At 42.1% G+C, this 24,200-nt stretch overlaps 2 protein-coding genes across 4 annotated transcripts in view; one reads left to right on the forward strand and one right to left on the reverse strand.

Moving 5' to 3' along the window:
* Positions 1 to 24,200, reverse strand: part of Pgant9 (polypeptide N-acetylgalactosaminyltransferase 9) — an 81,206-nt gene that overhangs the window by 6,687 nt on the left and 50,319 nt on the right. For all 3 annotated transcript variants that reach the window (XM_030382999.2, XM_030382998.2, XM_089262664.1), the window contains 3 exons: positions 3,458 to 3,676; positions 1,084 to 1,226; positions 29 to 119 (listed from right to left, as the gene is read on the reverse strand). In XM_030382999.2, the coding sequence (XP_030238859.1) occupies positions 29 to 119; positions 1,084 to 1,226; positions 3,458 to 3,676 (453 nt within the window). The remainder of the gene's footprint in view (positions 1 to 28; positions 120 to 1,083; positions 1,227 to 3,457; positions 3,677 to 24,200) is intronic.
* Idgf6 (Imaginal disc growth factor 6) lies at positions 18,583 to 20,876 on the forward strand. Its single transcript, XM_018104302.3, has 3 exons — positions 18,583 to 18,812; positions 19,490 to 20,065; positions 20,143 to 20,876. Exons 1-3 carry the CDS (start codon positions 18,665 to 18,667, stop codon positions 20,793 to 20,795), a joined length of 1,377 nt encoding a protein of 458 aa, XP_017959791.1. The 5' UTR covers positions 18,583 to 18,664; the 3' UTR covers positions 20,796 to 20,876.

Below are 24,200 nucleotides of genomic sequence, written 5' to 3' on the forward strand. Positions count from 1 at the left end.
TTCTCGAATCGTAAACTGTGCAACTTACCTCGCCATTGGCCACCGCATCGCCGGGTATGAAGAGCTCCGGATATACGTTCTCCAAATACCATTGGAAGGACTTGCACTGCAGATCCTCACTGTCGATAAAGAGGGGCAGATTGAAGTTAATTACAGTGTTGTAAGCCATATAAATGAAGGGTATATTCAGCTATCGCTAGATACGTTTTGAGCTTCTAAAACTGTTATTAACTCTATACACTAAATTTGCACTTTGATGTGGACTTTATACTGGTGGTTATAGAATATATATATGAGTAAGTCACGTGACTATGAGATACCCTGAACAATGACAACAATACATTTGTGAGAGTGTTTTTAAGGCACAAAATATGACATTTAAATAATAAACAAAAATAAAATAAAATATGATAATAACATACAAAATAATATAAATTATAAAACCCATAAACATATAAACTGATTATCGATAACATTAAAATTTAAATATTTATATATTATTTTAAGCAAATTTGTCCTACAGAATATATATGCATTTAATTTTTTGTTGAATTGGTCTTTGATAAATCAATTGCATTAATTATTTTACTTTATTTTTCTCTCATTCTCTTATTCGTCACTTATATATCTATTCAACTTATTCACTTATATTATGGAGTAATACTCACAGAGAATAGATTCAAGATCTCCTCCTATTTATCACTTAAATTCTCTGCATTGCGGCTTTCCCATTCAATTCACAATTAATTTATATCTCATTCTATCTAATAACTTTCTATATTCATTCATATTCATGATGAAGTGCGATTCCTGCAGAAATTATACCTAAGAACGCTTAATTTGACTTTAATGAGTCAGTGAAACTCAATTTTTTCAGTCCTTAATTTTCTCTCTTAACTGTTACCTACACAATATCTACATATATCTCCATTCAATTCACAATTAATTTATCGCTCATTACATCTATTTAACTGTAATTTCGTTTACTGTTGTTGACCTAGCATTAGCTTAAAGTTCCACTGATACCATCGATTGGCTGTACAATCTATTAGGGGTCTTTGTTGAGTTTTTCTCTCTACTTACCGCAGCTTCTTGCGCTCGCTAACGTCACCAAAGTCGCCTTTATCCATGCCAATGCGCTGATAGTAGTACTTGGCGTAATCATCCATCCAGACCTCAGCCAGACGAACCGAATTCTTTTTCAGCACATTCACGCCCGTGCGCCACTGAAAGCGAAAGAGATGCAGAGAGAGAGCAGATAAGGACAGAGGTATTTACATAGCAACAATTGGGCTGCAACTGACAAACGACAGCAGAAACAACAACAACAACAACAACAACAACAACAACGCAGGGAACGGCGCCAAAAGCCACAGAAAATATTTGGCAAACAAACAAGCGGCTCTCATACAATGGAGTCAAATCTGAATTTGGAGCGGGAGCTGCATCTGTAGCTTATCGCAATACCTCTTGTGGGTGAGCTGGGCGGTGCCAGGCAGCCTAATTACCTGAATGAGCCCGTTTCGCTCATGTGTACCAGCTTCTGCTGGTTGTCCACTTGCTACTTCTACCGCTCCTGCTGTTGTTGCTGCTGCTGTTGCTGCTGCTGCTGCCGCTGGCTGTTGCGGTGCGTCTCTGTGGTTATCTGTCTTCGCCAACCACAGCTTCGCTCCGTCTCTGCCTCTCCCTCTACGTATTGTCTGCCTTCTGGCCTATGTTTGCCATTGTGCTTGTGTATTGTTCTTGTTTATGCGCTCACTGTCTGCATTGTCCGTGTGTGAGTGAGAAAGTCTCTGTCTGAGTGTGTGCGTTGCCCTTGCCTACTCTGTGAGAGGCTTGTGGTTATATGAAGTAGCTTGGGCCAGAGGCAACTTAAAGACTCGCTTCAAATATAATTGCACTCTTTAACAAATCATTGATTTTTATAAATACATTCGAGACTAATTCGATGAGTGTAAATATATAGGAAGTCATTCAAAAAATATATTACATATCAATCCGATTATAATCTAAAATATTCAACTGTCTATTTAAGCTACATCGATTATGTTAAAAAGTGATCGATTGCTATATTATTATGTTGTACAACTGTACCACTCGTATTAGAATATGAGATCGCTATCGATAAAACAATGTTTGATAATAGTGGAAAAAACTACTGCCAAGATGAGGATCTACACTACAAGGCACGGCTTATGTGCTCCTTGAATGTTGAGCATTGTCTATATAATTCGAGCCTATACCTAACATTTTGGTGCTCTTAGACTCAGTATTATTCTGAATGAAATACAACGAAATTGGAATCCATGGCATTTGAGTATTTTGAATGAAATTCGTTGAAAAAGCATACAAAAATTGTTGCTAAATCATTGGGATGCCAAATTCATTCAAACAGCTTAATAGGTATCTATATGTATAGCTTGTGATTTTGTTTTGTGGCATGCTATGCATGCAATTCAATGTGAATATAATTTGTATCGATTTGTACATTATATAAATTTTCAAACACAACTTGTAAAAAGTTACGAAATGTAAATGGATTTGATTGTCGATATACGCCAAAAGCATATGAATAACTCTACGAAGTTGGACAGCTAGTTTCCCATCCATGCATACAGTTAAACTGCTGGAGTTGGATGGGAATTTTTGTAGAAAATGTAAATGGATCTGACTGTCGCTGTGTGCCTCCAGCATATGCATAACTGTCAAAGTTCGAGCTGCGTTTCGCATCTTTCGATACAGTCAAATTGCTGAAGTTCAATTGGAATTTTGCCCACAAAGTTCGAAAGCATGGCGAGATGATGGTGCGCCCCAGCCCTAATGGCCAATTGCCCACAAGCATTAGCTGCTTTTATGAGATGCTCAATAGGCTGCAGCCCACCGCCCAAATTCGATGTCATTTTCGGCAGCTTATTGGCCGTCTCTATTGCGACTGCCATGTGGCATGTGGCATGTGGGGCGCAGCGAGCAGCGTGTGGCAGGTATCTATACAGTTCGTTGCAGCTTAATGCATGCCATACACAACAGTTGCCAAACTTTTGTCAAGCGTAAACCGTTGATAATTGAGGCAGCAGGCAAAGACTATGGCACAGCGGCCGCAGTGGCCAGCCCATGCATGTCCTTGCTCCTGGTTGCAGTCCCTGTCGAAGTTCTGGTTGCCGTGTTTATGTCCTGCAGCTGGCACAGCTACTCGCTGCGGCTGGCATGTGCCACATGTGCCACATGTGCACAGAGGGAGCCACTGTTGGGCCACTGTTGACCTAACACGGACCTTGGGCCACACACAACACACTACAGAGAGCACACAGCCCACACACATACACAGCAAACAAACAATATTCACATACACACACACACTCAGCGTGGCTGGCTGTGTGTGCATAAGTTTTTAATTCTCAAATGGTTTGCTTTCGCATGTTGTTGTAGCGTTAATGAGAGTTCTGGTCTGGACACTTACCTTGTAGGGGGAGCGCTTGCGGAATATGTGGCCCACGTGGGAGCAGGGCACAATTTCGAGAGTGCCGCCGCACATCCAGGTCTTGAAGGACAGCTCCAGATTCTCACCGCCCCAGATATCAAAGCCCGAGTCGTAAGTGCCCAGCCGTTCGAAGAACTTGCGGTCTATCGAGAACAGGCCTCCGGCCATGGTCGGCGAGTAGACGGGCTCCGATGTGCTCTGCAAATAAATGAGAGGAAAGGAAACAAACATTTCAGTACAAACAATTTGCTGACCAAACTAATGAACAAATATTTAAAAAGTCTGTTGGCCCAGTGCACTGGCATAAGCACATTTAATTCCCTTAACTGAAAGCCGGAGCGACTGAAGCGTTGGCTCGCTCGGCATCTCAAGTGGCCAACACCTAAGCAAACTCCAGCTGCACTTGCAGCCCTTTCGTTGTGCAGCATCTGTGGGATTCTGTTTTTCCGATACTTTCAACAGCTTGAAAGCTCTCGAGGCTGCATTTTGTTTCGTACATATTTCCCTAAGTTGTTTCGCACCAGCTACATGACTCTTTCTCTATCTCTTTGTCGGCACTCTCTTGTTTTGGATTTCCACAAATTTTGCTTGTAATTGAATATTTTGTGCTTTCTATTTACTTTGCTTTTACTGCTGCTCCTCCTGCTGGTGCTGGTGCTATTCTCTGACCAGCTGGCGTACCACTTGCGCTGCTGCAGCACATCTTTTGGCACATTTTGCATTTAATTGGAGAATTGCATTTCGTTTTCATTGCAATTTAATTACAATTTTTGCTTGTTTTGCAGCAACCGACAAGCAACCAGCAACCAGCAACAAGCAACAGCTGCTTGCAGTTTCATGTCGGTCATGCCGAATAATTAAAAATAAATATCAAATTTTCTCTCTTCGTTTGCCGCACACAAACGAGTGGTAAACAAAAACATTGCAAACGTCAATAATTTATGAAGACTGAAAACAATTTTAATAAACATGGGCTAATGGCGATTGTATTCCTCTTTCAACAAATTATTTGGACAATTTTATAGCGATTTCATTATGCATAACAGACAGCAGCCCAGAGCGATGCAAATCACACGCAACACTGCGTATGCGTAATGCGATATTCAGCTGACAGACAGCTGGCATCAAGGAAATGTAAATCAACAAAAGCAACAAGAGAAACTTTCTTGTCAAACAACACACAAATTCAAACGAATTACAAAGCAAATCGAGCAACGTGACAAGAGGCTGACTTTTAAATATATTCTACATAAAGCGTGAACAAATTATGAAAAGATTCAATTTCAGTTGGAAAACTTTTTCCTTTTGTTATTTCGGCAAATGGCAAAGGGTTTCAGCTTGTGAAAGCTTACCTAAAAAGAATCGCTTGAAGGTTTTTTATTTAAGTGTTTAAGTGTTTAAGCTTCAGCAATGTTGACTATATACCTTAAGATCCAGCTAAAGCTGGAAAGTCTAGAAAATTTTTGTTATAAAACTATGAAGTTCTGAGTTTGGCAAACATTCATGAAGTTCTGATTAATCCAGCTTAAAGCTGAATTAAAAAGTTTGTATAAGGTTCTACTAAAGATATTTACGATATACACTGATTGTAGGAAAAAAATCAGTAAGGCCGAAAGTCCAGCTAACTTAAAGCTTATTCAAGGCATGAACAATGCATAAAGTTGAATATAAGCAGGCTTTATACAAAAGGCTCTAAGTGTAAACCCAACTATTAACCACATTGGATTGTTTTGAAAAAGTTAGATAATTAAAAATGTAATGTCTTTAGTATAATTAATTAATCAATCAAAATGCTGCGTGGCAAAGATATCTTAAAGCCCAGTCAAACAGTTGAATTTACTTTTGTTAGCGTGTAGCAAGTTCATTTGTACTCAAGGTTGAGCTGAGAGCACTCCACATGCAGGCGGCATGTGGACAAAGTAAACAAAATTCTAAAAAGTCGACGAAGTTTGATTTTGCTTTTAGAGAGACCAAGGCAGAGGGATGCGCAAAATAAATGAAATTGTCACCGACTGACTGCCTGGGGAGTTGTCAGCAGTGCCTCGGCTGCTGCGTGGGCATGGGCGTGGCCTACAGCGGGTGCGGGTGCGGGTGCGGATGTGGGGCGTGTCGTATCGTTAAGCAACTAAAAATATGTTACTTAAAGGCAGCGACAATAGAAAATGCACCAGCAACAAGAGACAAAAGCCTGGCACAAGGCACAAGGCACAAGGCACGAAGCACGAGGCACAAACAAGCAAACATCAGGCAAATACTGAGTGAAATCTCCAAACGCGACAAGTGCCATTGTGTGAGAGTGTATATGTGTATGTGTGTGTGTGTGTGTGTGTGTGGGTGTGTGTGGCGCGTCATGGCCAGGCCGGAATGCCAGACGGATGTCAGATAGTCAAGGCAAGCGACGAGCTGCAGCTAGGGTGAGGTAGGGTAGAGTGCAGTTGCCAGGAGAGCTGGAGCTGGCTAAAGCTATGCCTTTGGCGGCCGTTGGCAAATTCGCAGTGTGACATTTAATAAACGCTGCTGGCGCAAGACAACAATGAATGAAATAGAGTGGGAGTGAGAGAGAGAGAGAGCGGGAGAGAGGAAGAGCGGGGTTGGTAAAGAAAGGGGTAAAATAACAACAAAAAACAACAGTTCTGTAGGCAAATATAAGCAGTCGAGGGAGGAAGAGGAAGAGGGAGAGGCTATAAGAGACCAGCGGAAGCGGACGGCCATTTTGTTGTTGTTTTCCATTTTATATATATGTATACACGTATAGATATTTTTTTGTTGCTGCCGCCGGAAGTGACAGAACAAATGGCAAAAGTGAAAAGCAGCAGCAGCAGCAGCAACAACAAAAACGCAGCCTTCCACTGCGTGTGAGTGTGTGTTATGTATGCATGTGTATGTAAAAGGATTTTATTGTTATAGTTGCGTTTCTTTTCCTTTTTTTTTATGTATGTGTGCTCAACATCCTCTCATTTTTTGTGTATATTGGGTTTGCTCTAGACAGGGTATGCAGGGCAGCAGATATACTAATTTAAGATGGATTATATAATATCTGGATTATATCATATCTATATTAACGCCGCTTCACTCCAGCATAAATTATAAGTAAAATCAATTTCTGTACAGCTGCAGGGTATTCGATATTCGTTCACGTTGCTCGCTGTTGGCCATTTGGTTTTGTTTCATGCGCACAGGAAATTGAAGTAAAAACGAAAATAAGTTTCTTGCGAAAATAAACTGAAATGAAATAAAATTCAGCGCTGAATAAATAAATAAACACCAAAAAGATGAGGAAAATTGCAGTTGCACTCTCGGCGGCACTCACTCTGCCACTCTGCCACTCTGCCACTCTGCCACTCCGCCACTCTGCCACTCGCTGTGGCATGTGGCATGCTACTGTTGCGCTGCCAGTTGCAGTTGCCGTTTTATTCTTGCTGTGTAAACAAAGTCGCATAACTTTTCGCTTTTGCCATACGTCGTCAACGTTCGCATATAATGCGGCTTAAATGATTCAACAACGGATAAATATGGCTACTTTTTTCTGGCATGAGTGTGTGTGAGAGAGACTGTGTATGTGTGTGTGTGTGGAAGCAACAAACAAATCATGTAGAGTGCAGCCAGCGGCTTGCGGCATATGAAATGAGTTTGTTTGCGGCTGCAAGAAGTGGATGCCCGCCAGGCTCAAAGGCTCGAGGGCTCAAGGGCTCACGGGCTCAAAGGCTCAAAGGATTCACAAGGCCCAAGGCCCGAGACTGCCTTTCAGCACTTGTGTTAAGATTCACTTGATTTATAAAACAATCAATCAATTTTTGTATAGATTTTCCCAAACAAAGACCTCAGTCTTAGCAGAGACAATCAGAAGAGAGCTTTCACTAAAGAGGCAAGCCGAAGATGTTGTGATTTATACATAGATACCCTGTGAAGGCAATTTATGTCTTTAGATGACGAAAAATACTTAGGCCAATTAGATTGTGACTCAATCGTACGTACCCATCTATAAATCAATAATTTTTTTTTTTTCTAAAACTGAATATTGCTTCTTCCCCTTAATATTGTGGGATCTCCAAATTTCTATATAAAAACTTTATATTTCTATAACCCATAATTGCAGATATGTCGATTATTTCGTTTACTGCTCTCACGTTCCCACATAATGCTAATGCTCCATTGAATTAATGGCTTTTGAGATGTCCCAATCATTTCTTGTGGCAAATCTTAAGCCGCTGGCGAGCCAGACTCAAGGCTACCCGTTGGCCCTGCTGTCTGCTGGGTATGTTAAGTGGTGCACATTTCTCACATGGCTTCAATGCGGTGCGTAGCGACAGCCTATTTAGATATCAAATAAATCTAGCGGCATTTATTACGCCACACAGTGACACAATTTTAGCTGAAAAATGACGGGTCCTTTGGCCGCCAAAGCCATTCGTCAAGAGCAGAACGGACAGCGTAGAAAGAGATAGATAGGGAGGGAAGATAGGGATGGGAGACATTGAGAATGGGGAAAGTAGCGAGTGGTTTACTAGAAAATCCTTGCGGAATCCGTCGCCGTAGGCAACCGCAAATTAAGCAGGCGAAAGCGAGGAAGTGGCCCAGTCGCGCGTGTGTGTGTGATATACAGGCGCCGCAATGAGTGCTATGGAAATAATGTGCTAACCTGCGGGCTGCCAACAACAACAACAACAACCACAACAACAACAACCACAGCCACATTAATATCAAATAAAACAGTCACGAAAAGCAGCAGGAGGCGCCAAAAAAATATGCCCCGGAATATCGTAAATGTCAGCCTCGCATTATGCGGCAAAGCATAAGGAGGGGCAGGCGGGGAGGCAAATAGCTTGCAGGCCACGCCTCTCTTTGGGGTGCCGTAGGGGCGCGGCAAGGGCAGAGAGTGCCTGCGGGCCGAAGCCTGCCAGCAGCAGCCTGCAGCCACATAAATGTTAAGGAAAATACGTGAGGAAAAGCTCGCAGGAAGGAAAAATGCTGCTTGACATAATGTGAAGTTGACTTTTGACAAGTGCTCCTAGACACGCCCCCACCACCACTCCACCACCACTGCAGCTAACACAACACACACGCACTCATACAGTTGTATCTCTGCAGCTTAAAGTGTCGCTCAGCGGGCGGGCGATTGGGGCAGGCGCCTACTTGAGAGTTTTCATGCTCCTTTGCATCGCATTTGCATGAGGTAGGGACGCACGAGCGCTAAAAAGTCGCCGCGCTCAGAGGCAAGTTAACAGTTGTATAAGTTTTAAGTAGAACTTAAGATCCGCTGGGAAGCGGAGGGAAATGGAAAGGGAAACAAATTCGGCTGGCGGCTGAAGTGGTGCTGCTGCTGCTTAACCCGCTTAGCTACGCTTAAAGACAGGGCTCTTAAAAAGCTTATTAAAATGTTTAATGTGGCACACCCCCACACACACACACACCCACACACACACACATGGAAACGCCCACAATCGCTGACCGGCAGGCGACTGTTACATGAAACGCATCAAATTAGCATAAAAAGTTCAGCGCTGCTTTGGTGATTTTGCTTTGATTACCGGTTCAGTGGACCGTTAGCGAGTGCTTAACGTTCGCCAGCAGCAGCTGAAGCTTGAGCTGGAGTTGGAGCCGTCGAGAAGGCAGCAGAGGCATCCCACACACCCAAACATAACCCTAGCCCGGCGCAGCACAGCCCAAGCAACGGCATACCGACTGTCTGCCATACAGCCTGAGGCAGGGGCGTAGTCAGGACAACAGAAAACGGGGGCGTTGTCTACGATGTGATTTCGAGCAATCCACAGCCAAATTAGATGAATGAAATACGATATGCTAAGTCGCACAATGTAATGGAATGTCTGCCTAATTAGGGAACCGTAGCAAAGGATTTGCGCTTTATAAAATGCGACTTATAAAACAAATAATGGAATCAAAAAGATGTGCAAATAACTGTTATCTATGTAATAGTATTAGTGACAAAGAAGGAAAACACTTTTCATCAAAGAATTATTTTATTTAGATTTCCTAGTAGATTTTCAAGTTGGTATCCTTTTAAGTATATAGACTATATGGAGAACATTTCATTCGCACCAGCCATGATCTAAGGTACATATCTAACCGCAGCAGCGCTCTACCTTTTCATCTCAGTCTCGCAGGAAACTTTTGTATTACTTGACAGAATATAATGAAATTTTTAAGATTATTATCCCTTTTCCCTATGCATTTTTAAAGAAGTTTTAAAGTAAAAGTAAATTGGGTTTAGTAAGGCCCCCCGTTAGGGCGGCGTCTCTGCTAAGCTCATAAAACGCAGCAGAGATTCGAGCGCGTGGAAAACTTTGTTCGTTTTTACACGCAGCGCGTCCTGAAAGTGCAATAAAAGTAAAGTGCAACGCTGCGTATTAAGCAGTAAAATGCGCGCACGTGCAAAACGCCAAAACACACAGAACTTGAAGACACAAACAGAGACGGACAATCGAAAGAGAGAGAGAGAGAGGGAGAGAAATAGAGATAGAGCGTACATGCAGTAAAATTTATGAAAATTAAAAGCAAGACGCTCTCGACCGACGTCTGCCTCGGACAGCAAATACTAAATAACGTCGTCAAAAATGGCGACAACATCACGTGCCGCAGGGCGGAAGTGCGAAGCGAGCTTCCCCAGACCGGAAATGAGCAGGGTCGTGTCAAGTTGGCCGCTTATTTAATTTGCCGCGCAGTTATTCAAAGTTTAAGTAAAACAGCAGTTGGAGCTCACGTTTAAAGTAATATAATTACAATTCACTGAGAGGGGGCAGACAGGGGCGAAGCGAGGCGACGCCTCTGCGCACGTGTGCATGAAACATCGTCCATCTGTGGGCCGGTCTAAAAATTCGTAAATTCTGGACCCACTCAGCCACATCTTCTGCAAAATTGCTGAAAATGAAGTTTTTGATTATGCGCAGCGCGCACTCAATTTGCATACGATGGGAATAGCCGAAGCGAACGGGCGAGGGGGGAGAGGGGGCAGAGTGGGCAACCAAACGCAGCGAAGAGTTACGGAAACTGCCTTTAAGTACGTGACTATCACTAGTTTATGGCGCACATGATGATAAGTGAGCATCATTGAACCAGGCCATAAGCAGCACATTAATTACGCAAGTTTCGCCCGAATCGATAAGGGGCATTACAGAAATACACGAGGACTTTACAAGTTTGCCTGAACTTGCTCAACTGATGCCCAATTTCCTAACTTTAATTCCGCATTAGCCTCTGCTAATTGGAGAAACTTACAAGACTGTAAGCATGCCTTGATTGTGGCTAATATGCATAGTACATTATATATATAGCATATATGTATATATGTGTGTGTATATATACTATTTATAAATAATATTATAAATAGTATTGTGTCTGAGCACTAAATGCAAGTCAAGCTCATTGATGAACTCAATATTATTTTAAAATCATTGAAAGTGAATTTTAAGAATAATATATAATATGTATTATTGTATATACAGATACATATATCAATATATTAATTTATATATTTATAGTGAATGTCATAATTTTCTTTACCACAACAATTCGCGCTCAGCCGCATTATTATTTTATGACCGCAGCTGTATATAGCTGCAGATTTTTGGGAATTTTTTATAATATGTATAGTTCTGAAAATCCAATTTTCCTAATCTTGTAAATATATTTATTTTTAAATAATATGATCCTAAAAAGAAATTTATTTCGCTGCTATAAAATAATAAACTATCGAATTTCATTAATAGAGAAATTCCAATTAAATTTAACCGCTTGATCCGTATAGATGTGAAATTTTTCAAACATTCAATATTAGAAATGAAAATAAAATACATTTAAATAGTAAATTCATATTTTTCACATTTAATTTTAGCAAACAAAATTGATGTGGATATATGAAAACAAAATAATCATAGTAAACAGTATAGCTAAAAACAAAACCAAATGAATATAATAGTAGACATATTTTACATATGAAAATACATATATTAAAAGTTATGCATTCACATATCTATAACCACTACCAAACTCTAGTTGAAGTCAATTCAATTTAATTGATTGAGTTGCAATTCTCTGCTACTTTAAAAATAAGTCTTCGCCTAATGCACAAGAATCCAAGGGCTCAAAGCTTGAATCCAGTTGGGGCCGACCTATTCGAAATTTGCATTTGCTGCCCAATTAATAAAGACAACCTGAAGGCTGAAGCGTTGATGTGCAGGCAACTCAAACATTTGCTCCACTTTTTGGTAGCCAGGAGACTTACTGACAAGAAGGCTAACGTTGCTGATGCTGATGATGATGATGATGATGATGATGGTGGTGATGATAATGCTGATGGTGATGATGATGATGATGATGCAGGGGCTAATGTCGTGGGTGAAGTAGAGAGGCGCTGGCCAACTTTTAGCTGCTTTGCCATGCAAAAATGCCAAAGCTATAGCTATATGTATATATAGTCATCTATCTGCATGTCATGGCTGCTGGGGCGATAAAGGGGCTGCAGATGGAGCTGTGGGTTAGCGCCACAATGTTGTCTGCCATGCACGAAATATCGGTTGCGAAAATTGCTTAAAAATGAACCAACTGCTGGCAGTTGATGGATGGGCTCGCAAAGTGGGGCCACTTGGCGCCCTGGCCATGCCCCCTTGGCCTAAGCAGCAGTCGCTGGAGCAGCAGTCGCCGGGGCTGGGCGGGCACTGGCATTCAGGCTGAACATCAAAATGTGTTTGTTTGAAGTGCATGCGACGCAGAAAGAATAACGAGACTTTAAAAATTTCATATCTACTTTTAGTAGTTGCTGTTGCCTTTGTTGTTGTTGCTGTTGTTGCTTCTGTTGCTGCTGCTGTTGCTGCTGCTGCTGTTGCTGGTGGTGTTGCTTATTTCCATAGCGTTTTCTCATGCATTTTTGCTGAGCACACACACACACACACACTCACACTTTTAGTGATATATGTACATACACTATCATGTTTGGCGTAGTTTCAGACAGACCAGAGATGTGCTTACTGGAGTTGAAATATACACAGATCAGCATACTAATGGTCTAGACAAAAGTTTCTTGAGAGCTGCTGCATGCTTAAGATAGCATAGGGAAAGTAGCATGCCAGGAAGTGAACTATGATTGGCATTCGAATTTGGCAATCCATCAAAAATCATCCTTGTGCTTGGATCCATATACATATCTATGGATCTATATCAATCTATGCAAATATCCAGCTGGCCATTTGTCTTATTCTCCCTCTCACTTCATCAGGCTAACTTTAAGCACCGCAGTACATTTATCTGCCCATTTATCCCTTAGCACAAACTTCTGGCAAAAGTACTTCGAGCGAAAAAATTAAATTTAAATATTCAGGATAGTTTCGCTTTGCTCGGACCTCATTGTACATGTGGCATGTGGCATGTGGCAAGTAGTTCGGGTATTTGATAGTCACGCATACCACACTTAAATGTTTGCCTCTTTTTTTTCCTAGCTCCCTTTTGCTTCTTTTCGAGTGTGTTGTGCATTTTTACGAGCGCTTTTTAATAAATCATGCGCCACGTAAGCAGACTTTCATACACAGCCAAAAAACACTGCCAGTCTGATGTGTGTGTCTGTGTCTGTGTGTGTGTGTGTTTGGGGGCTAGTATTTGTCTACCCTTCTCCTCGCTTGAGTGAGTGATTTGCATATGTTGCTGCTGCTGCTGTTGCTGTTGATGCAGCTGCAAAAAATGTTCCAGCACACAAATCACATTGGGGCAATGGCTTGGACACGCCCACAGCGCCTACTGTTGCGTCCAGCTGCCGTCCAGCATCAGCATCAGCATCAGCAGCGAAAATGGTCGTTAGCCACGCTTTTCATGCGAACATGCAACGACGAAAATACGACTCCTCCTCTCTCTATCTCTCTCTCTCTCTTTCTCTATCGCACATGCACAAAGGGAGAAGGCCTGTTCACAGGCTCGTTTCGGGTTCTTTGCCTGGGTGCAAATTAATACACTTGCGAGCGTTATTGGGATTGCAGCGTGATCTTGTTATTGTACGCCCCACCTGCCTGCCCGCCCAACCACCAAATCCGCCAACCAGCCCACCAGCCAACCACCATTTACTGCGGTTTTCGGTACTTCAGCACCCGTAATAATAACAGCAGCAGCAGCAGCAACGAGCCCAACAACAATTGCTGGGAGCTACAATATTTTCGAGTACTTCCACTGCATGGCTTAATATGCAAAGTTATGAGGAACTGAGCCCTGCCTCTAGCTCCAGTTTTCGCTGGCCATACAGGCCCTACACAAATTTCGAATGGCCTTCGGCCAGGCCGAACTGCAGATGCCTTCAATAATATTGATATTCCATTTAGAATCTAGGGCCTGGCACTTCATACATATATGCTATGTTTGCGTATTTAAATTACATTTGGAAATAATTCCTGACAATGATTAAATATATAATATATTAATACTGCATATTAAAATGATATTTTGTTCAGCTAATATCTTGAGAAGCAATTGCAAATGTATTTATATTTAATATTACATATAATTACTATTAATTAAAACATTTCTCTAATTAATTGCAATGCGCAATGAAACGAAATATTTAGCGCACATTTATAGTGTAATGAGCACAAATGGGAGAAACAAATATTTTGCAGAATAAATGTGGAAAATGCAAATCAATATTGCATGTATTGTAAATTGTAAATTATACGTAAACTTCAATTGAGAATTAAAGTCTTAGATTTTATTTATACATTTGAATTTGCAAGTAAATACTATAATCTAGAGTATGATATATTCCTGTTTGAAATTATTAAAGTGAAAAAAAATTTAGAAAATTCATATTTATTATTATTAATAAGTTTTCTGTTGAGTATATAAATATTTAAGAACATTTCATATTCCCAAGAATATCTCACCTACAATATAAACGATGCGTGCCTATCGTATTATCACGATTCTATCGCATCACGTGACCTTCTCACTGGGGGCAGCGTCAAGTGCCGGTTAAGCGCATTAAATTGGCGGCCATTTTATAATTTGGAATAACATAATTTTGCCATTATTAACGGGCCGCACCACAAGCGCCACAAAAGCCCTTAGCAACGTGGTGGCAACGCGGACCGTGCTCCGTGCTCCGAGCTCCGTGCTCCACACTCGGTGCCACTTGTGCCACATTCCAAACAAATGTGCAGCAGACTTTCAGGCGAGTGTAAAATATCGCCACAGATTTTCAGTGTTTGGTTGCACGTTTAATTAAACAAAGCCCGGAAAATGTATACATGACGTATATATACATATATATATGGGGATATATATACATAAATATATTTATGTAGTGAGGGATATAGCTGAGAGGGAAAAGGCTAAGCTTTATGCCACGGCAGCTATTTTTTGTTATTTCCTTTTTTTGTTTTTTGTTTTTTGGCCTGCTCACCGCCCGCTTGCTACAACATTTCAATTAAAAGTTAAACTGCATGTAATTTCCAGGAAATGTGTAAGTAATAACACTGTCCGCTGCGCTCTACTTGAGCCAAATTAATTTACGAAATAAAAATAAAAACACAAAATCCCACAAGATCAAAATAAAAAGGAAGGTTAGCCAAAAGGGTTTGTTGCGCCAGACCCAAAGCAGGCCTGGTATTAATTAAGACAAAAAAAGGCAGTTGAAAAAAACTTCTAAAGCTAAAAGCTGCGCAATTTGGATTTGTTGGCCAAAGGAGGCTTTAGGGGCTTTGTTCTTCTGCCGCCAGCATTGGGTTATGTTTTGGGTTTTCCAATTTCCAAACTGAATTCAATTTCAGCTGCTGCGATTGCCGTTAGCCAGTTTAGGCCATTGCACACTCATTGGAAATGGCTGAACGAGAGGGTCTAATGGCTGCTGGCTAAGACAACAGGCAAGAGGAAGCTGCAGCTATGTAAGGGATAATTATTCCTTATTAGGGCAACAAGCGGAACAGTCATTAAAAGTGCGAAAGCCAAGAATATTTATGTTTACCTAACATTTCTTAATTGAAGCAGCTTCAGATCTATCGATATATTTGGTAAACGGATATAAAGTATGGACAGATAAGAGTTAAGCTCCCCCAGCCCTGCCACCTTGATAAACAAAATGTGAAAGTCAGCTTGACAGCTTCTAGTAGCAGAGCGGTGCGGGTACCTCCTAGTCGTACCCTACCGTCTTGCTTGGTTTCTCTTTGAGTATATGCTCCGCTGGCTGGAGCATAGATTCATTGTGCATTTATGAATGTATGTAAATGCTTAGAGTGCCAGCCAGTCGCAATTTCAATTAGCCGCCCACGCGGCGCGCCACGCCCGCGAATCGCGTTTAATTTCGCTGAATGAAACGAGATACGCCATAAATAGGTGATAATTGCCAGACACAAAAACAGCAAACGAAATGCTCTGCGATGAGTGTAACAAATGGAAAAGCAAATTTCATTCACAGATGCAAATTTTCTGTGTGACACACAAATAAAAACCAAACAACAATCAACAGAAGCAAATAATAAACAAGCAAAAATAAAAATTGGAGCGTAGGAAGTGTCGGTTCCCTTCACAGAAATCGACAATCGACAAACATTTTATGTAAATACATCGGAAACTGCCAACTGACTCTGGGGTGAGTTTTATTTTACCTTCCGGCGTAGGAGATAAGGGCAGAGAGCTAGCTTTAAACTATAGCCATCTCGCCCTCTCTCTCTCTCTCTTTCACACCCACACACATTGTAGACATGCCCATGCATACCTAAACAGCCATCACATGTGCCTGGGGCCATGTAGAGATCAGAGAGGGCAAACGCTAAGAGTAAATAAATGAAACTGATGGACCAGCCGAATGAAATATGAAACATAATCGAGAGCTGACAGAAGACAGACAACTAGAGAGAGAGCGAGAGAGAGAGAAAGAGAGAGAGAGAGAGAGAGACAGAGAAACAGTGAGCGAAAGTGGATCGAAAAGCGATTATGTAAAACACTTTCAGTGCTGAACATGCGGCACACCGAATACCATTTGAGCTGCTTCAGCTGGGAGTACTTAACTGTAAAGTACGACAGGTCAAGCTGCACATCAAGGCATGAAATTTGCAAATAGAAATTAGAATAGAGAATAGAACGAAAACTATAAAATACTACAACGGGAGCCCAAATATCTATGAAATCATGCATGAAAAGCAAATCTGAATTTAAATAAGAAGTGATTAATAAGGAATCAATTACTGCAGATGTATGAGAATTTGTGTCTACATCTGAATTTATAGACACATTTCTCCAAACACCAGCCGTCACACCCAGAAATACGCTGCCCAAAAGTATTTAAAGAATTGCTGCAGCGACGCTATCTGATAGCAAAATCCTTTTAGGCTTAGGCCCGGCACTGAATGCGAAACTGGAGAGAAAGAAATCAGCATTTAAATGGGATTTTAGACCCAAAGTAAATACATACATATATGTAGATATACATGTGTGTATGTATGTATGTATTGCTTGAATAAAAACTATTGTGTTGAAAAAACATGCTCCAAATTCAGTTCAGATTTATTGCCCAAGCTTCGGCAGCTGGCAATGATGGAAAAGTTTTCAGTGTGCACTGCGTGCAACTGTAAACAGAACAAGGGAGGAAAAGAAACGTAGAAAATTAAAAGAGCACTCTGAGCGATAAGGTGCCAAAAAGTTGGCTAATAACAATTGGCATAACAGCTTCAATAAATGCTCCGATAAATGCCAAGGAAATGCAAAAGAAATCAGAAAAGTGTTAAGTAAGAAACAATTTACATAAAAGCATTTCGTTCAGTTTGATTGAGTGTGCGTAGTTTAATAATCAAATTATTGGCCTTACAGATGGCATTGGATGTTCTGCCTTGTGCGCTGATGTATGCGGAATCCCATTGACTTTGACATAAAAGCGTAATCGACTTTAATATTAAAGCGGCGCCACGCCCAAGTCACATTCCACATTCGCACACACACGCAGGCCAGGCACACACACGCACGGATACAGAGCAGAAATACACTCTCAGTCAGGATGCTTTGTAAATTGACTGCTCAACATTTGTCATTGGGGCGCAAGGCAGAAAATTTCGCATACGCAGCGTATTACAAAGCTCACAAGCCACTCGACGCAACGAGGCAAAATGCTCTAGCTCCATGTTATGCACGATTTCACAACAACAACATCAACAAAAATGACAACAACAACAATAACAGCAACGTAAACGTAAACGTGAAAGTAAAAATGGAAAAAGGCTCTCAAAACGCACGCATAGGCAATCAGAATAGCATAAACCTAAAGCGCAAGAAATGAAATGAAACGTGCACTGCGTGAGTGTGTGTGTATGTGTGTGTGTGTGTGTGTGTGTGTAGGGTATTAGAAACCATTTACCTATCCACACAGGCCCATTACACATGCACATAAGGATAAGAGACGACGACAGCCAAAACAATTTTTATAGGTAAACTTTACCTTTCCTTCCCGCTGGCCCTTCTCCACTATGGAGCAGACTCGTGGAATGGGCGGCTTGGCGTATCAACAGCACTTTGGGCGTATAAACACAAAGTGCTGCTACTTGGTCGTCTCTCTGTCTCTTTTACTTTGTTTAAGCTCTCTCTCTCTCTCTCTCTCTCTCTCACACACACTCTCGCTGTTTCTTTCTCTGTGCGTTTGCATTTTGTTTGTGCTTCGCTTCGCTGTTTAGTTTAGGGACTGGCCAACGTGGCGTATGTGCGTTTCCATTCCGCTATGTAATGCCACGGTGGCATATGCTTTTGTTATTTTTGCCAAATAATTAGATTAGTGTTTTCGCATGAATACGCACATAGTCAAAGCGACCTCTCCAGCTAGCCTTAACTGACGATCAAATATAAATATGTATGCTAACACAACTATGAAATTCTTGTTCAAGTCTTCAACTTTAGTTTACTAAAAACTTTAGTGTGTACATAAATTAGTTAGGCGAGCGCTTGCTCATTTAAGATGCTAAATCAAACGCTATAAATATGTAAATACAGATTAAATGCAGATTCCGTTCAAGCAAGCGCTCACTGTATTTACTTTAACGAGCTGAGCAGCCGCTTTATATATTGACTCAGTCGAACATCAGCGACAACGACAACAACAGCATCTCAACCTTCATAGCTTTGATCGTCGCTCCGATCGGCACAAGTTTCAGTTTCAATTCGGCAGCCAAGCAGCAAACACTACTCTACACGGTTACAGTCCGCTCTTGAGAATTCATGATGAGAACTCTGGCAATTCTGGCGCTCGGCCTTTGCCTATGCCTGTGCCTGGCCAGCGTGCGGGCCGGCAAGGTGGGACAGCAGCAGGTGGGACCACAGCGACACCTGGTCTGCTACTATGACTCGTCGAGTTTTGTGAAGGAAGGTGAGTGCAGACGGAGCAGAGTGAGCGAGGGCTAGACAAAGTGCTTACGTAATCCCTAGAGACACTCGCAGGCCGAGCGGCACTTGATAATTGGCCATAAATACCTATGAGACATATATAAAGCAACAGCGACTGAAACTGAAACTGAAACAGAAACAGAAACTCAAAATCAAATCTGTGCGTTAAGTCGAGCAGCTTGGAAACAAAGTGCGGCTTATCAGCGAGTTTTGGAAATTAGGTTTATTTGTTTGTTTTTCTCGTGAGGCGATAACGAGCAGAGCCAACAATTTAATAAATCCCCGCGAATACACTGAGCGAAAAGCGGCTCACTTGTGAAAGAGACGAATACAAATTGAGCTATAAATTGTGACTGAGACAAATTTATGCACATAAAAATGATTTAAAAATTTTGACTGAAAAAATTTAATATTTAATTTTTAAAGTATACATTATATTGTTAATATTGTTAGTAATTATTTACTTTATACGTGTATATTAGCACAGAGTATCATAAATCAGAAACTGTTTACTTTAACTAAGCTAAGATCATATTTCATTTCGCGAAAGTTCCCCAACAACTATTCAGTTTCGATCTACGAACTTAGGTTAGAAACAGCCCATTCATTTCTTGCAGTGCATAACAAAGTTTGTTTTGCTTTGCCTTGCTTTGTATTCAGGTCTGGGCAAACTGGTGATTGATGATCTGGAGCCCGCCTTACAGTTCTGCGATTATCTGATCTACGGCTACGCGGGCATTGAGCGAGACTCGCATAAGGCGGTGAGTCTCAACCAGCAGCTGGACTTGGATCTGGGCAAGGGCCTCTACCGCACCGTGACACGCTTGAAGCGCAAGTATCCCAACCTGCGGGTCCTGCTTAGCGTGGGCGGCGACAAGGACATTGAGACCGGCGACGATGCCAAGGACCTGCCCAACAAGTACTTGGAGCTGCTGGAGAGTCCGACAGGCCGCGCTCGGTTCGTGAACACCGTCTACGCGCTGGTCAAGACCTACGGCTTCGATGGCGTCGACATTGCCTGGCAGTTCCCCAAGAACAAGCCCAAGAAGGTGCACAGCGGCCTGGGCAGCGTCTGGAAGAGCTTCAAGAAGGTCTTTAGCAGCGACTTCATTGTGGATGAGCGCTCCGAGGAGCACAAGGAACAGTTTACAGCGCTGCTGCGCGACGTGAAGAACGCCTTCCGTCCGGACAATCTGCTGCTCTCAACGACCGTGTTGCCCAACGTAAACTCCTCGCGTAGGTTCTTCAGATCCCTCACCTGAGATCTTTCTAGAAAGTCTAGTCTAATCGCCTTGCCTTCTGAATTTCTGTAGTGTTCTTTGATGTGCCCGCTGTTATCAACTATTTGGACTTTGTGAACCTCGCCGCCTTCGACTTCTACACCCCGCAGCGCAACCCAGAGCTGGCTGATTACACGGCGCCCATCTACGAGCTGAGCGAACGCAATCCCGAGTTCAACGTGGATGCTCAGGTCAAGTTCTGGCTGCGTCACAGTTGCCCGGCCAGCAAGATCAATGTGGGCGTGGCCACCTATGGCCGGCCCTGGAAGATGACTGACGATTCGGGCGACACCGGCCTGCCGCCCGTCTCCAAGGTGGTCGACGAGGCGCCCGTGGGCCCCCACACGCAGCAGCACGGCATCTACAGCTGGCCCGAGACCTGCGCCCTGCTGCCCAACCAGAACAACGCCTACTCCAAGGGCGCCAATGCGCCGCTCACCCGGGTCACAGATCCCGCCAAGCGTTTCGGCTCGTACGCCTATCGTGCTGCTGACAAGAAGGGCGACAATGGCATCTGGGTGAGCTTCGAAGATCCCGACACCGCCGCCGACAAGGCCGGCTATGTGCGCAGCAACAATTTGGGCGGAGTGGCCCTCTACGACTTGTCCTTGGACGACTTCCGTGGCCTCTGCACCAACGACAAGTACCCCATACTGAGGGCTGTCAAGTACCGCCTGGCCCACTAGGCTTTGCCGAATCTTAAGTTTTCTCATGTAACCATCAAATTTAATTTTGAAAGGACGCATTAAAGATGAAAGTCATGTGAACTTGCTGTTGTTGGCTGAGCGGATTAAAGCAGTTGGAGCTGTGCGAGATGAAAGTAGTAGAAAGCATAGATAGACAGACTACTTCTTTCTGCCTCAGCTTCTCGTTTCCTATATATCGCTTGCAGTCGCCTTATCTCTTCTTATTTCTCTCACTTTGTTGATTTGCTTGGTTTTCCAAGAAAATGGTAAAGAAGAATGTTAATGTTTTTTTAGAGGCTAAAGAATTTTGAGAGACATCTCTCTCACTGGCACCATCTCTCCTTCTCTCTCTCGCTCTTACTCTAAAGTCGCTCTAATTTCCCAACTCAACGTTAGCTTATCGCCTCGTATAAAGTATTTAGTTGTATGGCCTCTGTTCTATAGTCTCTCTACGGCGTATGAGGCTTTATTGCGTATATGCCAAGCTGACTCATGCCTAACTTTTTTTTTTTTTTCAAATAATTGGATTAGTATTTGTGTGCAGAAACAGCCACAAAGCCACCCACTACCCGCTACCTGGCTCAAACACATGTATACGTTTCCGGAATTTTTATGAATTTTCGTTGTTTTGTTTGGTCATGTGTGTGTGTGTGTGCATGTGTGTGTGGTTAAGCTTTGGGTTATTTGAGATTTCAATGCGTGTGTATGAGTGTACATATGTTGGTGCGCTTTTTTGTATATTTGTCTGGATTTTGGGCAACAATAAACTAACAAGCGCGAGCGGATTAGTTTCCTGCTCCAGCAGCAGCTCTAGAATTTCCATTATTTTTAGTTAGTTTGCGCTTCGGCAAATTTTCTGCGGCAAATTTTGCTGCAGCAGTGGCAAATGAAAAGCTTTTGCATATTTTCCCAACTCACAAAATTGTGTAGGCCATTTGTTGCGCCCAGAAGTATGCAGAAGTATGCAAAACGAGCAGAAGGCAAATAAAAATGAGCAGAGGAATGTGAATGGAGTAGAATAAAAAGTAGAATTTAACTACGACGGCAACTGCTTCCAACTAATTTAATAAATATAAATATGCAAAATTAAATAATTTGTAGCAATACATATACAAAAAAAAAAAAAATATTTGAAATGAAAACAATGCTTTAGGGCATGCTTGTAATTCTACCTTATGCATACGAGAGCAGAGCTTTAAGGCGAGTCATGAAAAAGGTAACCACGTAAAAAGGCAACGTAAGGAGGCAACGCACGGCAGGAGGCAGGCAGGTGGCAGGTAACTGCGTGTCGAATCGCGCCACCTGGCTAAAATGGCAATAAAATTGTTATAGAAATCTGGGGAAAAAAATTCGTTGGCTGCTGCTGCTGCTGGGAGAGTTTGCCTGGAGATCTTGCGCCTGCATTGTTTAAATATTATTTACGAGCCGGCATTAAAGTCTTCTCAATGCGAAGCTCACAATTTGCCCAGAGCCTGATTTATGCCCCCTAGGACTAGAAACTTAAGCAGCGCAAATTCGATGCTAAAAGTTGAGCATTTTGCCAAAATTTTGCTGATTGAGCGGGAGAGGGGGAGACAGGAGAATGAGAGTGCGGGTGGGAGAGGCAGAGAACAGTGCGCTGGGCAGTCAAGCGGATGGCAGCTGCCAAGCTTAATGCCAAATCCATTAGCCGTTAGCGCTGGCTGCGTTGGCTGCGTTGGCAGCGCTGCTCACGTGTAATCAGACAGCTGCCGCCTGAGGAACTTGCTCGACAATCATGTCTGGAGAGCTCAGCACACACACACACGGACACACGCACACGCACACAAGCACACGTTAACTCGTAAGCTTTTCAAATATATCGATCGTAAACAACAACAAACTCTAAAACACAAACATCAAGGAAGCAATAGTCCAGGCTAAGGAATATATATTTTTGATACTCTATGCGATGGTTATTGTTGCTGCTTTTGTTGTTGTTGTTGATGTTGTTGGCGCTGCTGCTGCTGTTGCTGTCGTTACAAGTTGAGCAACTTTTTGGACACACAGCAAAAGTTAAGAGCTGGGCTTTAAGACTGTCAACAGCTGCCTGAAGGTAGCCCAACAGCAAGGATCTACGCCGCCGTTTGTTGTGGCTGCTGCTGCTGCTGCTTCTTCTTCTTCTTCTCCTTCAGGTTGTCAAGTTGTAAGAAGTACATGCGAGTATTTTATGTACATATATTGAAAACGAACTTCTGCTCACGACTGCTTGACTTGGGCGTTGCCCTGTAAAGTTTCAAATTTGTTTATTTGTAAACGAAATGAAATTCTATTCATTAAAATCGAGACTGCATCTGGATATTTATTGCATTTATCGATAAATAGTTTGAATCATTCGTTTATGGCTGATTATACATATATATAAACTGGGAGCATACAAACATAATATATGTCAGCTGACAAACTGTTTTATAATATTCATTAATTTTGAGTATAATTCATGGTGAAAAATTAGAGAAGGAACTTAAATATAACCAAACTATATGCTGTTTGTCTCTTATTTTATTTATTATTAATTTCTATAATTTTTCGTTATTAAACAATGAATACATTGCGATCATGACAAATTAACTGAATCACGACAATGGATAACCAACTTATTCTCTTCCTATAGAGAACTTAATTAAATCACAAATTCTTTTTATTACAAAAACGACAGTTATCGATCAAATTGAAAAGACCATAATCTAGTATCTGTTATGATAATTTATAATTTTGTATTACTACATATACTTATGCTAAGTCAGTTAGACCTAGCTACAGCTTAGGTTTGTTTGTCCAACAGCAATTGACCCGGTTTATTGGCCCGCTGGGCAAGATGGATACAGGGTATAAAGGAGCTTTTCAATTTATGTCACGGCAGTGGCGGAAACTTTTCGACTGTCATTTATTGCATTTTGTCGCAGCTGCGTGGCATTTTTTTTTGTATTTTCAATGTGCTACATAGATTCTATTCGCCTAGTTCTGGCAGCCATTATCATTGTCTATACACACACACACGTACGCTCATACACACTCGCACACAGCCATAGGCAACATTTATGGCTCATTCCCATTTCGTAGCCGGCAAATTGCCAATGTGGAGCTCAGGAAATGCTTTACTTGATTTAGCTGCTAAGTGCAGCTGCAGGCGGCAAGTGGCAGCAGGCAGGAGTAGCAGCAACACCAGCAGCAGCAACAGTAGCAGCAACAACAAAAATAGCTGTGTGCAGACCATACCCCCATCTCCATCTGGCCCTTCTCCTGTTGTCCACAAATGTGGCATGGATTTTCGGCAACAATGTTCTCATAAATTCCCTTGGCGCTTGTAAAAACAATTATGCCAGATATTTACGCCGCAGTCGACGTTGACGTCGTTGCAAGTGCAACAACAACAGTTGCAGCAGT

The sequence above is a fragment of the Drosophila navojoa genome, chromosome 5 (genome assembly GCF_054131105.1).
Source record: "Drosophila navojoa isolate 15081-1374.11 chromosome 5, UAZ_NAV_1.0, whole genome shotgun sequence".
Taxonomy (NCBI): domain Eukaryota; kingdom Metazoa; phylum Arthropoda; class Insecta; order Diptera; family Drosophilidae; genus Drosophila; species Drosophila navojoa.